Source organism: Arvicola amphibius, chromosome 4 (assembly GCF_903992535.2).
Source record: "Arvicola amphibius chromosome 4, mArvAmp1.2, whole genome shotgun sequence".
Taxonomy (NCBI): Eukaryota; Metazoa; Chordata; class Mammalia; order Rodentia; family Cricetidae; genus Arvicola; species Arvicola amphibius.
Window position 1 is genome coordinate 15,906,268 of NC_052050.1, and position 18,516 is coordinate 15,924,783.

The window sequence follows — 18,516 nt, forward strand, 5'->3', positions numbered from 1 at the left end:
TACCCATTGAGACGGTGGGACAGATCTAATGGGAGACCACCAAGTCCAGTTGGAATGGGACTGATGGAAAAGGGGACCAAACCGGACTCTCTGAATGTGGCTGACGGTGGAGGAGGACTGAGAAACCAAGGACAACGGCGATGAGCATGAAATCTACAGTATGGACGGGCTCACTGTGAGCCTTGTCAGTTTGGTTGCTCACCTTCCTGGACTTAGGGGGAGTTGGGAGGACCTTGGACTTAACATAGTGAAGGGAACCCTGATGGCTTTTTGGCTTGGAGAGGGGCGGAGTGGGGGTATGGGTGGAAGGGAGGGGAGGGAAAGGGGAGGAGGAGGGGAGGAGATGGAAATTTTTAATAAAAAAATGAGAAAAAAAGGAAAAAAACAAAACAATAAAAAAGAGAAAAAAATGAGGAAAAAAATAAAAACAAATTAAAAAAAAGAAAGAAATGGAGGGAGAGAGAAAGAGAAGGAGAGAGGAGGAGGAAAAGCCACTATGTGATTACACTCCAATGATGGTGTTAAAGTTTACTTTGATACTTTCTAAAATTAATATCTAGACATTTATCATTAATGTTGGAAAAAACTTGTCTTAATATCATTTTAAAAGTGACATGAGGTTCCATTTGATTAATCAATAAACTCTAAATAAGAAATTACAATACCTAAAAGAGGCCCAGCAAAACCCCAGTCCCTAAGTGAAGTATGAAAAAATAGCTGACACTAAAAGAAAATTTACCTTGCCCAGAGCGGCTTTGGCGAGAATCTACACTCGACTGTCTTCGATCCGGTTGTTCCTCGCTTCCTCCATCTGCATTAAGTAAAAAACAGCATGAAGAGATAATGAGCGTGACCTAACTTGGGTAACATCTGTATCAAAAAGTACTATGCTTATTATTTATTTTCATTTCTTACAATTCGTATCATTAAAACATTTGAGGATTTCCCTATGTAAACCAATTGCTCTTGCCCTTATTTTTGTAGGGAGGGACTTACAAAAGCTCAATGGAGGGAAAAAGCACTTTTCCCTCCACCATACAAAAACATGAAGGAATGAGGGAATTTTGTTGATTTTGAAATTCATTCACAGCATTACAGCTTAGAAGACCCAACAAAAAACAATGCCTAAATGATACACAATTGTTGCCTAAAATATGTCAAATAATTTCAAGGACTGTATATACCTCTTTCTAAAATTTTCAAAAAGCTACAAAAAATTTACATTCATAAATAATTCCACTTTGTTTTATATATATCATCATAAACAAAGCTCAGTCACCAGCCAGCCTAGCTAAACAGTGAGGTTCCAGTTAAACTGGACACCTTGTTGCAAAAAATGTGGATAAACAATTAAGGAAGATATCTTAATGTTTGACCTCCTCACAGAAAAAGTTCCAATGGCCAAAAGACACTTAAGGTCATGCTCAACCTCCTAAGCAATTAGGGAAATGCAAATCAAAACAACTCTAAGATACCATCTTACACCCCTCAGAATGGCTAAAATCAAAAACACCAATGATCCCCTATGCTGGAGAGGATGTGGAGTAAGGGGAACACTCATCCATTGTTGGTGGGAATGCAAACTTGTGCAACCACTTTGGAAATCAGTGTGGCGTTTTCTCAGGAAACTGGGAGTCAACCTACTTCAGGACCCAGCAATTCCACTCCTGGGAATATACCCAAGAGATGCCCAATCATACTACAAAAGCATTTGTTCAACAATGTTCATAGCAGCACTATTTGTAATAGCCAGAACCTGGAAACAACCTAGGTGCCCCTCAATAGAAGAATGGATAAAGAAGGTGTGGCACATATACACTTTAGAGTTCTACTCAGCGGTAAAAAACAATGACATCTTGAATTTTGCATGCAAATGGATGGAAATAAAAAACACTTTACTGAGTGAGGTAACCCAGACCCAAAAAGAGGAATATGGTATGTACTCACTCATAAGTGGATTCTAGCCATAAATAAAGGACATAGAGCCTATAATTCATGATCCTAGAGAAGCTAAATAAGAAAGTGAACCCAAAGAAAAACATATTGTTATAATTCTGCATATTGGAAATGAACAAAATTGCCGGGCAGGGGTTGGGAGCACGGGGGTGGGGGTGAGGTGGGGATAAGGGGAGATGTGGGGATAAGGGGAGATGCGGGGAGAGAAGGGAGAAGAGGAGGATGGGGAGAGCTTGAGGGAATGGAATGGTTGGGATGGAGGAGGGGTGGTTGGGGGAGCAGGGAAGTATATATCTTAATTACGGGAGCCATTTTAGGGTTGGCAAGAGTCTGGACTCTAGACGGGTCCCAGGTGTCCAAGGAGATGTCCCCAGTTTGTTTATTGGGCAGCAGAGGAAAGGGTGCCTGAACTGGCCTTGTCCTATAGCCACACTGATGATTATCTTGCATATTACCATAGAACCTTCATCTGGTGATGGATGGAGATAGAGATAGAGACAGAGACCCACACTGGAGCACTGGACTGAGCTCCTAAGGTCCTGATGTGGAGCAGAAGGAGGGAGAACATGAGCAAGAAAGTCAGGACCGTGAGGGGTGCGTTCACCCACTGAGACGGTGGGACAGATCTAACGGGAGATCACCAAGACTTGGAATGGGACTGATGGAACATGTGATCAAACAGTACTCTTTGAATGTGGCTGACGGTGAAGGCTGACTGAGAAGCCAAGGACAATGGCGATGGGCTTTAATTCTATGGCATGGACGGGCTCTGTGTGAGCCTTGTCAGTATGGATGCTCACCTTCCGGACCTGGGGGGAGTTGGGAGGACCTTGGACTTCCCATAGTGTAGGGAACCCTGACTGCTCTTTGGCCTGGAGAGGGAGGGAGTGGGGTGATGGAGGGTTCCCATTGGCTAATAAAGAAACTGCCTGGCCCATTTGATTGGCCAGCTCTTAGGTGGGCAGAGTAGACAGAACAGGAAGAAGGAAGTGAGGTAGATGGCTCAGTCAGATGCTACGCCTCTCTTAAATTAGTCAGACCGCCGTGCCTCTCCTCAGAGAGATGCCAGATGCGATGAAGCTCCAGCCCAAGATGGACATATGCTAGAAACTAAATGGTAAGGCACCACTTTGTGGTGTTACACAGATTATTAGATATGGGTTAGTCAAGACGTGAGTAAGAGGCTGGAATTAATGGGCCAGGCAGTATTTAAAAGAATACAATTTGTGTGTTGTTATTTCGGGGCATAAGCTAGCTGGTGGCCGGGAGCCGGGCAGGATGAAAAGCAGGCTGGCCCGCAGCTCCTCACAACAGAATGGCGCCCAGTGGATAACTGAATCCACAGAAAGCTTGAGAAAGCTTGGGAAAGAATAGAGTAAAGCATGTTTTCTCCGTAGCAGCACTTTCTCGGGTTTGGCTTTGCTTGCTAGAGGCTTCCTGACTCAGCTTTAGCTACAAAACCCTCCATCTCTTAAGAGGTCCTGCTACAAAACACTTAAATGGCGTTGATAAAAGCTGACTGCATGCTTGTTTGTTTTCAGTGGTAGCAGGAAAAAAGCTGTGCTGTTTTAAAATGCTGGCGTTCTGGTCCGTCTTGCTATGGCAAACTCTGACTCTTTCAAGCAGGCGGTCCTAACTATGGAGCTTTTGATTGTTGTTTAACACTGTTGCAGCTTGCTTGCTGGCAGGGACCTTGAACCGCCACAGAGCTGTGGTGATAAACATGGCTACAACCAGTGCCTCTGCCATGAGGCTGGAAAGCTAAGGAATGGGCTGGATCCAGCTGCCAAAGTCACGGCTTTATTCCTACCGATATTGTTTGGTAAATTAAAGACTCATGTCGTCAGAAAAAGAGAGATATACAGTAAAAGAAAGATTCAAAGTCGAAGAAAATGTCTAAATGATTTATGATGTGTTAAAAATATATGCAGGCTAAAGGTTAAAGTTCTTAAAAAAAAGGAAGCAGTTTGTTGTGGTGGTACACACCTTTAATCCCAACACTTGGGAGGCAGAGGTAGATTGACCTCTGTGACTTCAAGGTGTGGCAGCACACACCTTTAATCCCAAGGCCTGGGAGGCAGAGACAGACAGATCTCTATGAGTTCAAGGTGTGGTAGCATATGCCTTTAATCCCAGCACTTGGGAAGCAAAGACAGTGGATCTCTGTGAGTTCAAGAACAGCCCGGTCTAAAGAGTTATTCCAGGACAAAGATATAAAGAGAACCTGTCTCAAAAAATACAAGTAAAAATAAACGAAATAGAGGTTAAAATAAAGCTGCACAAAGATGGAAAATAAACAGAGAATCTTGATACTATATGCTATTGTGCTCTCTTTGAATTGTTTGAATGCTGAGGAAGGAGCAACAGCTGCTAAAAGATATTTGTTTATAAATGCTGCTGAACTAATCCAAGATAGATATTTTGAAAATACTTTGACTTCAGAATTTGGATCTAAGGATATGATACTTTGGAAAAGAGATTCTTCTTTTATTTTTACAGAAAATGAGACCCTATGGATTGCATCTATCCCAATATGGTATGATAGACCACGGCCTCCTGAAAGGTTGCTGTGAACAACTTCAGAAAATTACTTCACTCAACTGATGACTGAGATGAACCTGGCACACAGGTTATACCATGAAAGATTTGATTAACAGCATCCCCATTCAGCAGGAAGCAGTTTGGAGAGAAATAACTGCGCCCATATTCCCAAATATTGTTTATAAGTGTTCTTTTGCATTTAAAGGGGGATATGATATAGATATGAATAATTTACATTGATATGGATTTTGCTTTAGTGATTTAAATTTAAGGTCAATTTTGTTTTATGTATATGTATTTCTGATACTGATTAAGGTATTGTGATTGTGTAGTTCATTTTAAAAATGTAATGTATATAGGTTGTTAATGGATAGTCAATAATAGTAAAGCTTATAGTCATGTTAGTTAGATTTTCTAGATATATAGAGATATATTTAAGTTACATAGGCATTCTTCATATCTTCCAAAGACTACAGAATATAGCATTTAAATGTTTTAATAACTTAGGGCTTTTCATGACAATGAAACTTGTCTGCTCCTGGCAGCACCATTTATTTCAAGAAGATGATGGGCATCAAAGAGGCTACTTATGGAGTTTGATAGCCATTTGGGCAAGAAATTGCTCTTGCCTGGACTATTGCATAAACTGGACACAGAGAACCCTCAGAGAGAGGACTGCTGAACTTGCCTATAGGTGAGATGATCTCTCTGGGTTCCTGATTCATGAAAGAGTCTGCGAGACATTCTGCAGGACACAGCAGAAAGTGACTGAACTGTCTTTGGAATTTCCTGCTTCATAAAAAAGTCTGCTGGACACTATGGGCCTGAAGGCTGAAGATGGAAGCCCCAACGGTACAGAGGAACTTTGGGTGACTGTCCAGGCAGCAAGATGTCTCTATCATTTCTAGAGTTTGGAAATTGCATATTTCTTTTTTACTTAGGTAATATTATATCCTTCTGGAGTCTTTGATGGAGTTGAAGAATAGATAGTTATAGTTTTCCTTAGTTATGATAAAAGATAAAGTAGATGTAAATATTATAACTAATTCTTACTTGATAACTGTTTTGTTATATGTAATTTTACTATGTTAAAGTTAAAGCCTTTCTTTTTTTTTTTAAACAGAAAAAGGGGAAATGATGGAGGGTTCCCATTGGCTAATAAAGAAACTGCCTGGCCCATTTGATTGGCCAGCTCTTAGGTGGGCAGAGTAGACAGAACAGGAAGAAGGAAGTGAGGTAGATGGCTCAGTCAGATGCTACGCCTCTCTTAAATTAGTCAGACCGCCGTGCCTCTCCTCAGAGAGATGCCAGATGCGATGAAGCTCCAGCCCAAGATGGACATATGCTAGAAACTAAATGGTAAGGCACCACTTCGTGGTGCTACACAGATTATTAGATATGGGTTAAAGCAAGAGATGTGAGAATTAGACAATAAGAGGCTGAAAATAATGGGCCAGGCAATATTTAAAAGAATACAGTTTCCGTGTAATTATTTTGGGTGTAAAGCTAAGCATGTGGGAGCTGGGCGGGACGAAAAACAGGCCTGCCCGCTGCTCGCCACACTACAGTGGGGGTATAGGTGGAGGGGAGGGGAGGGGAGAAATGTGGGAGGAAGGGAGGAGATGGAAATTTTTAATAAAAAAGAAAAGAAAAGAAAAAATAAAGTAAAATTCCTATTAGATTCCTTTTTGACTCTTATTTTTTTACTAAAATTTTTGTCTTTCTATTCATTTTGAGAAGATTCATATAACCGCTGTTGAAACATTTTTTTTTATAACAGACATTTTTGTCCAGTAATTTCACTGACTCAGCCTGGTATTAACATCTCCATCTTTCCTTTACCAACTGGCACATCCTAGTTCTCTGTACATCACCTTTATATGTAATTTTTTAAACTTTGTAATTTTAGATTATGACTGAACTTTCTCAAAATTTTAAATTATGATTTTTCAAGCCTTATTTCATCTCCTGGGAAATGTCAGTTCCATTTCTGAAAGCTTTTATTCACAGTTCCAGGCTCATCTGTCTTGCCTACATACCACCCAGTGGTTGGTCTATGCTCTGGTCAGTGATCTCTTAGATCAATCCTGACATGTGTTTGGTATGATAATTGGGATAATTATGGTCACATCCATACTATAATCATAACTTCCTGAGGTAGCCTTCTCTACACTCTTTTCAGTGGTTTCCAGTTTCCTGGTACTCCTGGAAAATGGCTGTAGTAACAGTTCCACTAACAGAGAAGGTTCTCCTCTTAGGATTTTGTCTTATATGGGTTCCCACTGTCATTAACAAGAAGAAAAAACACGGGAGGTTACGAGGTTAGGGAGGACTTCTACATGATCTGTCTCAGCATGAAGAGGACTCCTTTCCCCTCCTAAATCAGAACCAGAAAGCTCTTACTGAAGATGTCTCTCTTTGTACCCTGTGGCCGTTTAGCTGCTATAAGCTCTAAGTAATAGATACCAGAAGGGGGAAAATCTTAAACTCATGAATGGTTCAGATTTCCACCCCCAAATCTTCCCGTTGTTCCTTTCCTTTCAGTCCTGAAAGAGTTGTTCCATGCACTGTGTCCAGGATAGCTGCACTCACAAAGGGAAAAAACAAGTTAAATTGTGTTGACCCCTATTTCATGTGGACCTGGATCTTGCTTCTACTTCCCATTATGATGCTGTCAATCTTTTATTGTGTGTTCTAAACACAAACCCCTTGTTTATGGCAGGGCAAGAATCTGTCTACATGTCTCTATCATCTGTCCCTAATTATCAAATTTCCAGACCATACTAACAGACCAATTCACTATAGACTCAGGCTCCAGACACCTTAGCAGACCCAAACTCCAAGTAAGCCCTTGTACACCCAGAAACCTGACCCACTCACCTGCTGATTCAAGTATTCACTAATCTGCTAGAGAAATCTAGCAGTAAGCCTACCTATCCATAGATACAACAGACAGCCTATCCAAAATCTCTGCATAAACTAAACAATAAAGAATTTTCCCAACAAAAGCAAATCTAAAGAGAGCAGAAAAGGTACAAACATCTTCAAACTACAGACACCAATACAAGGTTGTAAGGGACATGAATGGGTGCAAGACACCACCAAAAAAACAGAATTTAAAAATATCCTAAATCAAAAGAAATATATGAACTAATGATCAATGTTTTTTAAATAATAACCATAAAGAAGCTCAGCGACCACAAGAAAACACAGACAACAAAATGAAATCATAAAAAATGAAAATGAGAAATTAACAAGAATATAGGAAGCAAAAGAAGAGTCACACATGAGGCAGGCACAGTATTACATATCTCTAAACTCACCATTTGGTGGGAGGAGGAAGGATCCCAAAAGTTTGAAGGCAACCTGGGATATACAATGAAAAGTTGCCTCAAAATAAATAAATAAATTTTGAACTAATTAGCACTAATACTGAACTCAAAATTTCCATAGAGCATATTCAATCAAAGAAAAGAATCTGTGAGTCCACAGGTCAGCCTGATAAACACTGAGTGGGAAAAGCCTCCAGGACTCAAGAAGTATTTATTACAAAGCATACCAATGTACACAGTCCCAAATAAGAGAAAGGAGTTATGTGATAAACTGTGACATTAATAAGATGATAAATTAAAGAGAAAAACTATTTAAAGAATGATGATAGAAGTCCATAATTGTTGGGGAATATTATGTTAAGCTGTGTTGCTTTTGATTATGCTGGATTTGTTTAATTCTGTGAAGCTGTGATTCTTTGCCTGTTTAAAAACACCTGATGGTCTCATAAAGAGCTGAATGTCCAATAGCAAGGCAGGATAAAGGCCAGGCAGGGCTAGCAGAGAGAGAATAAAAAGAAGAAATGAGGATAAAGAGGAGCAAGAGAACAAGGAGCAGAGGACATGAGAGGCCAGCCACCCAGCCACAGAGTAAGAGATACACCTGGCAGTGGTTTCTCGATAAAAATCTCATAGACAGAGACACTAACTAGCATGATATGTCCAAAGTCCTAAAGAGAACAAATTGCACCAAGAATACTTTTTTGAAGCAAAGCTGACCTCCAGAAATGAAGGCGAGAGAAAAATTTTCCCAGACAAACAAAAGATGTAGAAGTCCATCACCACTAACCTACCTTACAAGAAATAAGGGGAATTCAACAAATTAAAATGAAAATGTGTTCATTAACAGCAAAAAGGCAAAGGTATAAATCTGTAAAAGTTAGAAGATAGTCAAATTCAAAACACACTGATTCTGTAATGATGATGAATAACTTTTATTGCAGTACAAATGTTAAGATACAAAAGTTTAAAAAATATTTAGTTATCAATCTTTGAAAACAGCTGCCTGGATTCAAAACTAGAATTTCAGCAGTAAGTTCCCACTGAGGATATATTCACGTTCATCAGATTTACATATTATTGATAAATTTATTGTAAAAATTCATAGTAGTTATAACAATGTTGGTGAATGGTTTATACAGTCGTAAACTATGATTTTAATAAGATGAAAAATTAAAGTATATAGTCTTTATGTTTTTTAAGTTATCATCTTTTTTTTTTTTTTTTTTTTTGGTTTTTCGAGACAGGGTTTCCCTGTAGTTTCTAGAGCCTGTCCTGGAACTAGCTCTTGTAGACCAGGCTGGCCTCGAACTCAGAGATCCTCCTGCCTCTGCCTCCCGAGTGCTGGGATTAAAGGCGTGCGCCACCGCCGCCCGGCTAGTTATCATCTTTTTTGTGCCTGTATGTTTCTTTTCCCACAAAGAATGACAAATATATTCTCTCTCTCTGTAAGTATTCAATACTCTCACCCTGACTTCACAATAAAGTGCTTAAAGATATCACATTTGAAAAATCATCTCTATTATGGTTCTTTCACTCTACACTAGCTTTTCATTGTTGATGGTCAAGTTTTTAACATATGGTAGTTTGTAGAGCTTATTTAGAATCCAAACTATGACACACAGGCTAATTCTTGAATCATCAAAAATTAACTTCACTAAATATCAGACATATTATTTTTGTTGACTCAAAGTCAAAAGTTGCTTCACGTTTCTGTACTGGTCACCCTGATTTCCTTTTTATGGCTTTTTTAATCTGATAAACTTTTTAATTTTTCATTTTATTTATTTATTTGTTTGTTTGTTTATTGTAGACCAGGCTGGCCTCAAATTCATAGAGATCTACCTGCCCCTGCCTCCAGAGTGCTGGGATTAAAAGCTGCGCCACCACTGCTTGGCTTATTTTTTATTATTATTTTACTACTTTAACAAAACTCCAATCCAAATTCCCACTTCCTCCTCTTCTCCCACTGCCTTCCCACACCCTTAATCCCCTCCCCCCTCCAATCCTAATAGACTAAAAATATTTCATAGTAATTAAAAAACAAATAGTAAGTAAAAATAGAACAGAAAGAAATCAAAGAATATGAGAAAATAATGATGTTAATAAAATATAAAAGAAGGTAGCAAGAAGAAAAAGGAACAAAGGCACTACAAAAGTAAGAAACTTAACAAAATGGCAATAGTAATCAATTCATTACCTATCAACAGCTATGTAAATATTAACTCTCCATTCAATAGACAAAAAGTAGTTAATTGGGGGGAATCTAACTGTATGCTGCCTGAAGAGAGACTTATTTAAACTGTAAGGACACATACAAGCTGAAAGTGAAGGTATGAAAAACTGTGTAAACAGTAATCAAAGAAGAGTAGGGGTGCCTATTCTAGAATACAGGGCTTTTTGGGTGCACTTTCAGAGACCTGGTTTGGGTTATTTGGTGGGGTGTTGGTAACCCAGAGGCAGTCACACTGGAAAGTCTTTATTCAGTATGTATGAGGACATTTTATAGCCATGATAGACTTTTTTTTTGCTTTATATGATTTTCACTTTTATTAATAAAAACAATGTACTAAGTACAAATGCTATAAGGAAAACACGTTCTTAATCAAAAACCATTTACAATTGTGGCTAGAACACTTGCTTTGTGTGTGCACGGCCCTGGGTCTTGCAAAGCAGAAAAGTAGGAGAGAAGAGAAAAGCAGAAAAGAGTAGAGGCGGGAAGAGGATGGATGTGAGAAAGAAAGGGACTCTAAATAGCGACCCCCAACTCAGGAAAGCATGCCATAGGGTGGGAAAATATTTATCACCAATTGAGAAAAATCATACAGAACAAAAATAAAATACAAAAGTTTTAGTTTGGGAAAACAAACTATTAATTTACTGCTTTAGATAACTCCTTCCCTTAAGGAAAAAAATCATAGTTCTGGAGATGTGGGTCAGCAGTTTTGCGTGCATACTGCTTGCACAGAAGACCAGAGTTCAGTTCCCAGCATCCAAAAAAAAAAAAAAAAAATTGGCTGGATGTTAGTCTGATACAACTAACAATAGCTAGTTGTATGAGACACAATATACTTTAGACATTCTGGAAAACAATATGAAAGTTTCTTAAAACTTAAAAACTGTATTCCCATATGCTCTAGCAATCCCAGTTTGTGATATATCAAAAGAAATTAAATCAATATAACCTGCCTCTATCTATCTATCTATCTATCTATCTATCTATCTATCTATCTATCTATCTATCTATCTATCTATCTATCTGTAGTAAATGTTCACTGATGCATAATCTATTTAAATAAGGTACAGAATCAACTAACGTGTCCATAGATGGATTAAAAAAAACTTACAAAGCACACTACTCAGACTTTTAAAAGCAACAAATCTTGTCATCTGCCACAAGCATGGACATATTATGCCAACTAAAGTAAATCAGATACAGAGTGAAAAATACTACATAATTCACTTATATATGGAAGCTAAAAAATGCTGAACTAACTGAAAGAACATAATTGTGGTCGTCAAGAACATATTGCTCAAAGGGTTTAATGTTTCAGGGTGAGACAGGGGAATATAATACTATGGTATATATATTTTGGTTTTCACCTGTAGTTGCTGGTATTTAACCCCCTCTCCAAGGTAGACCACAGAAACAGACTTTCTCTTTCTCAAAATATGATAAACTGCCCCCCCCCCACAGTCTCTGACCTACTTTTGTCTTACAGTAAATCACAAGACCCTCCTCAGTCTAGAGCTGTGGTTTGTATTAAAGAGTCACAGCATCAGGAAGGTTAAGAATAGGACCTGTGGGTCTAGAGGAATTGTACCTCATACTCAAAACATCCTAATAAGAGACAAACGGCCATTTCATACCCCAAGCCAACAACATAAAACAATGTGAGATTCACCACACTATTCAGACAGGCTTGCAATTTTTTTAACTCAAAAATCTTTTTTTCTGGAGTTTTCCAAGTACAGACCACATATGACCATGGGGAACTAAAATAGTGGAAAGTAAGCCATGGATAAGGAGATAGTGGTGTATTAGGCTACCTTAATAAACTAAAAAATACTTTTAAAGTAAATTTGAATGTCTCCAACATAAAGGAATGAATATATAACTGTTACACACTAGTTTATTATAAAGACTATAATTCTTATTCTTCCCAAATTAGAACCAAACTTAAATTTCATTCTATTATATTTTCTTTTAAAATTAAATGATATGATTGATTGATGTAGTTCTACTGTAAAACAATGATAAGGACCTGTTCACAGATACTGAAGATTATTATATGGATGGTCAAAGTACAGCATCTTTTAAAAACATAAAATGTAAATAGTATGAGCCTGAAAATTCCTGACAAATCATTAAGACAATATGGTATAAGATTTAGCCTTTGTTCTATCAAAAAAAAATCACAGAGTATTGTGAGAAGGTTAAGGGCAGTGGAATAATAATTTTGAATTTTTACAAAATCTCTACTAAGTAGCATCAATGAAATTAGATAATAAAACTACTTATGGACAAGAATTATAACACTGGTTAACAAGGTGTGGATTATAACATGAAACACATGTGCACACAGATGCAATCATACACACTAGTTTCCAGCACCAATGCAAAATGGCTCACAATAAACTAACTCCAGCTCCAAGGAATCTAATGTCTTCTGACCTCCACAGACAACTGCATTAAATTTTTTAAATACAAGATGGGAAATGAGACAAAGAAATCTTAGGGAAAAAGTTATGATATTATTAACATTACACACATACAAAGTATGAAGCTATTTGGTGTTAAAAAACAAACATGGAATTCATCCTTTTAAATAAATAAATCTTAAATGATCAGAGAATCTGTTAATCAGTATACTAAGTGAAATCCAGTAATAGCCTACAAATAATACAAACAATGTCTTCAATACTAAAAAGCACGGTTAAAGGTTTCTATTCCCATCATTTTATAAAGTGTTAATAAGAAATCACTGCATAGGATACAGTTTTTAACTGAGGATTTGTAAGCACTAAAACAGTCTTAGAAAAATAGGACTATTCAGTATTTAGTGATTTCTTATAATGGTAATCAAGTTAGAGAAAGACATAATATGATGATTGGGATGGAGCAATAGTTTAGCAGTTAAGAGCACTGGCTGCACTTCAGAGAACCAAGTTCAATTCCCAGTAACTACTCAGCGACTCACTACATCTACAACTCTAGTCCTGTGGGCGATGGCAAAAGTGCAAATTCTTCCTCTTCTAGTGACTTTCAGGATAATTATCAAGAAGAACTAGTGTTCCTTACTCCACACAACCGCACAGTGCACACACCTGCAAAGTACACTATTGCAACAAAGTCAGAGCATATGTATCTGTATGACATCATTGTCACAGAGTATATTAGTGATTAATGGCTGTAAGATATTAAAATTGTGCCTTTGAAAGCCCTTTTGTCTCAGTATTTTCATATGGCATGCAGTTGGTACTTTTTAAATTGCTGAATTATTTTTATAGGCCAGCTCTCAAATTAACACATTTATATAAAAGGGCAAGCTCAAGAAAAATCAGTAAGTGGTACTGATATTGTTTGGAACACAGTTTAAGGAATCCCATGTTTTCCTGCCCAGAGTACTTTTACAAAAGAAAACATATTTTCCACAGTAATATCAACTGTTTTCCAATAAGAATTTTCCTATAGAATCCCAGACCCACCCACAACTAGGTTATTCATTCATTCATTCATTCATGCCGTTATGCTGTTAAAAGTTTGAACTCAGGGCCTAAGCATGTACTCTTACCCCCAAACTATACCCTGAGCCTCTGAGTTAGTTTTTAAACTCATTTTTCCACAGTACCTTTCCTCTAAAGAAAAAAAGACATATTCTATACCAAATAAAATAAACCAATTAACATAATAGTTAATTCTTTTTATAAATGTTTATTTTCAATATTTTCAAAGTTTGCCTGAATATAAAGATGTCAAGGTTTTTGGGGGGGGGTTGGATTTTTTGTTTGTTTGTTTTGTTTTGTTTTTGGAGACCAGGTTTCTCTGTAGCTTTGGAGCCTGTCCTGGAACTAGCTCTTGTAGACCAGGCTGGCCCTGAACTCAAAGAGATCCGCCTGCCTCTGCCTCCCAAGTGCTGGGATTAAAGGTATGCGCTACCACCACTCGGCTGTCAAGGTTCTTACATAGTCAGTTTAAAAGCTCTAACGTTTTTCAAAAAAATAGATTTTAAGTAAATTGCTTGTAATGAGTTGGTTGTTAATCTATAATTGCCTGAAGCATCCAGCATATTCCAGAACAATTTGATCTGTAGCACAAGAAAAGTTCTATTTAACTCAGAATATTTTGACTCTGAAACTATAGATAAGTATCAATGATGATGACTAATAATGCAAAAACAGCAGACTTGATAACCGTAAGTAAAGCAACCACAGTAATAATGTCTGTGTTTTAAAAGTAGATGATTGTTTCCAAGACACATAGTGAATATGTAAAATGCCAGGCCTAACATTAAAACTAAGTAAAAAGAGAAAAGTGCTATGTCTAGAGTGTGTGTGCATGTGTGTGCTACAGAAAAGTTGCTAAGATAGCACAAAGGGATCCCATAAATCCCACACCCAGTTCCCTGTATAACCATTTGTTACAACTAATGAATCAACAGAACACATTACTATACCTAAGGTCTATATTTTGTTTAAATCCCCTTAGTTTTTAATCTAATTCCTCTTTTTATGTTCTAGAATACCCTTTACATTTAGACATTATGTCTCTGTAGGATCCTCAGACTGACAGCTTCTTAAACTTATTTAAGGTGAACTTTATAATATTGAGGAATACTAATCATAAGAATGTCCCTCAGCTGGAGCTTTCCGAGGTCTTCCTCATTATTACCATGAGGTTAAGTTTTTGGAAGGGGCCACATGTTATGTCCCAAAGAAACCCAGGTCAAGTGGCTAATTTTGCCATGCAAATTGGCCAATTAGCACATCAGAGTGGAAACTGACTACCATGCTGGCAGCATAGCAAGTACCTGTTAAGAGTGTCCTGGCTCATGTGAGCACTTCTCACCCCACACCCAACCTGTCCCTACCCTAAACCTCTCCAGGCCCTGAGCTTTGCTTCCCTTCCTCTAGTTTGGGAACTATATAACCCAGCCATTTTGGCCATACACTCTCTTAGCTCTGCTCTTGGTCCTCTTGGCATCTTGTAGGATATTTGTACACTGTGTGAAGATGTATCATTGTGACTGGTTTAATAAGGAACTAAACGGCCAATAGCTAGGCAGGACAGAATAGGCAGGATTTCCGGGACGAGAAAAGAACTCTATGAGAAAGAGGGGAGGTGCCAGCAAGACATGGAGGAAGTCAGACACTGAGAAAGCTGGTTACTGAGGAAGTCAGACATGGAGGAAGTCAGACGTACAGAATAGAAGAGAGGTTAAAAAAAGTGTTAGAAGGTAGATTAATAGAAACTGGTTAATTTAAGTTATAAGAGCTAGCTAGAAACAAGCCTAAGCTGAAGGTCAAACTTTCATAATTAATAATAAATCTCAGTGTCATTATTGAGGAGCTGGCAGTCCCAAAAGAAAGTTTGACAAGAAAGGCTAACTACACACAGCTCCCTCTCTCCTCTTCCTCTCCTTCCTGCCCCCCCTTCTCATGGCCCAGTGTAAGTTCAGGGTCTCAGCAAAAAAGACCACCACTCCAATTAAAGTGTCTGAACAAGGCAAAACTTCACTTCTGATCAGAAGGGTGTGTTGTTACCAAAGCAGAAGAGCAAGCACACGGGATAGAAAGTTCACTTGGATTTTATTCTAATGCAGAATAAAATGTCTTTTCCACAGCGGCTGAAGTCCAACTTCAAAGTCTTTTGTGACTGGTTAGTTTTAAAAGAATGATACAAATGAAATGAAAGAAAGCAGGAAGGTGTTAGCACTTGAGCCACTTCAGTTCTGAGAATGCGGCATGGTCTTTGCATACACAAAGTTTTATCAGGTAGAGGGAATTAAAATATTTGCATAAAGGTTTTACAAGGTGGGGTGATGTATAAAGATTTGAGGTCCTTGTTGTAAACACTTTATGATGTTTGACAGAAAAGACTAATATTTAATGTTTCTTACAAATAAAACCCAGACATTTTCAAATCCCCACTTGGATATCTCAATTATTCTTCAAATTCATAATATCCAAACATGAAATTCTCTCATTCTGTTCACTCACTCCTTCAAACTTAACTCTATCAGAGTTCTCCACTTCAAAGAGTTCAAAACTGAAATATTGATTAACAATTTGATTTAATTAAAAAGCATCTATAATTAGTAAAACATATCTCTGAATTCAAATGTGTGGATATTTCCAAAAAGGATTAGCTTAAGGGAGAGAGAGCTAGCTTAAGTATGGGTTTCTCCATCCCAGAGGCTAGGGATCCAGATAGAATAAAAAGGGAGAAAGAATGAGAAAGAAAAAAAAGAAAGAAAGAAGGAAGGAGAAAAAGAAGAAAGAAAGGGAGGGAGGGAGGAAGAGAAAGGAAAGGGAAAGGAAGGAAGAAAGCCCATTAATGCAAGCTTCCTGGCTGCCCTGTCAAGAGCTGCTCTGCTCTGCGTGCCAGACAAGACAAAGCTAAACAGGCAGTTCTCAACCTGTGGGTCGAGACCCTTTGGGGGGAGTTGACGACCCATTTACAGGAATCACATATCATATATCTGCATATCCGATATTATGATTCATACATCACAAAATTAAGTTAACAAGTAGCAATGAAAATAATTTTATGGTTGGGGGTCACCACAACACGAGAAACTATATTAATGGTTGCAGCATTACGAAGGTTGAGAACCACTCATGTAAACAAAATAAATTTTTCTACCCTTAAGTTTTTTTCTCTCAGATATTTTGCTAAAATGTTCAAAAACTTGGTACACTCACCAAATTCTGTCCTTCCATCCATCCCCACCACCTCCCACCACTGCTGCCACCTGCCTTGCATTATTTATTTGCTTAGTTTTTTAAAAATTTAAAAATATTTTATTATTTCTTTGAAAGTTTCATACAACCATGTGTCTTTTTTTTTTAATAACTCACTGAGTCCATTTTGTGTTGCCCAAGTACTCATGTTGTTAGGCCATCCACTAGCGTATGGTCAACCTACCAAGGACCACACCCTTAAAGAAAACTGACTCTCCCTCTCCTAGAAGTTATCAACTGCTTAGAGCTCCTTAGGTAGGGGCAATAGGTCCATGAATACAAAGTTGACAAGCTTGAATCTGTGCAAGCAATCACATCTGCTGTGAGCTGCCAAGTGTAATAATGGTCCTGCCCTGCCCTACCTCTGGTTCTTACAATCCTTTTGTCTCTTCCTCCATAATGATCCCTAAGCTTTGGTGTGTGTGGGTAGGAGGTTGATACAGATGTCCCATTTGTGGATGATCTGTGGATGAGCACACCACTGACACTTAATTCCCTGAAATTTAACCAACTATAAGTGTCTGTGTTAACTACCATTCATTGCACAAAGAAACTTCCCTGATGAGGTCTGAAAGCTGTGTTAGTCTGTGAGTCTACAAATAGTGAATACGGAAAGCAGTTTGATATTGTGTCTATCTAGAAGAATAAAAGTAATGTTTACCCCAGGGCCTGTGTTCACCATGGGTTCTTGGTCAGATTTATAGTGCCTGGCTGTGTTTCTTCCTATGGAAATACAATCAGAAAGCAGCTCCATTACTCCAGTGACATTTGTGCCACTACTGAACCATGAGCATAACTTGCCACACCAGTGCTTCTTGTACTTCACAGCTGGGTTAAGACTGTGGATGATGTTTCTCTCGGCTGACTTTATTACACTTTCTGGTACTATGCAAGCTGGCCAGAAAGGGGAAAGCTTCCTGATCAGCACCAACTTGATTTCTCCATCCTGTGACCAAAGAGTATGATATCTTCAGCAATAGATTCTTATCATCAAGTTCTGGTGGGCAACCAAGGGTAGACATAGTCTGTTTTGTTTCTGACCAACAGCTTAAGGGGAGATATCCAACACCTGGCTTTGAAATTTTTTTTTTTTTTTTTGGTTTTTTCGAGACAGGGTTTCTCTGTGGCTCTGGAGCCTGTCCTGGAACTAGCTCTTGTAGACCAGGCTGGTCTCGAACTCAGAGAGATCCGCCTGCCTCTGCCTCCTGAGTGCTGGGATTAAAGGCGTGCGCCACCACCGCCTGGCTGGCTTTGAAATTTTTATTTACCATCTATCCATCTGTTCCCATCTCCAACCTGCATCCATCCCTTACTCCTTATTCATTATTTCTAAACATTATTCTAGCTGAATAATTATTTAGAATGCAAATTGAACATTCTCATCATTTAACACTTAAAATGCCTGACAGATCTCCCATCAGAAATGGTTAAATTGGAAACACAGCTAGCTCAGTTTCATTTATAATCAGATGTCTCTTTGTTTTTCATAACATTGGCTTTCTTTCAGTTTCTGACCTCTCTTTCCCTTCAAATGTCTATACAGACACCAAAGAAATAACTCATACCTATGGAGTCAGGATAAAATAATTTTCATCCAAAATTCATAAAAATGTAGAAGTCTCAAAGACAAGAAGAAATATTTTATTATGTCACTTGGTTCATAATAAAATTCTTACATTCCTTCCTCTACAAACACAGAATGACAGCTGATAGACTGAAAACTAAA

The 18,516-nt window shown here is 38.1% G+C and overlaps 1 protein-coding gene across 1 annotated transcript in view; it reads right to left on the bottom strand.

Annotated features, from left to right (window-relative positions):
• Tanc2 (tetratricopeptide repeat, ankyrin repeat and coiled-coil containing 2) overlaps positions 1-18,516 on the bottom strand; it is a 306,319-nt gene that overhangs the window by 218,767 nt on the left and 69,036 nt on the right. Inside the window, exon 3 of the mRNA XM_042055015.1 lies at positions 740-811. Coding sequence (XP_041910949.1) covers positions 740-811 — 72 coding nt within the window. The remainder of the gene's footprint in view (positions 1-739; positions 812-18,516) is intronic.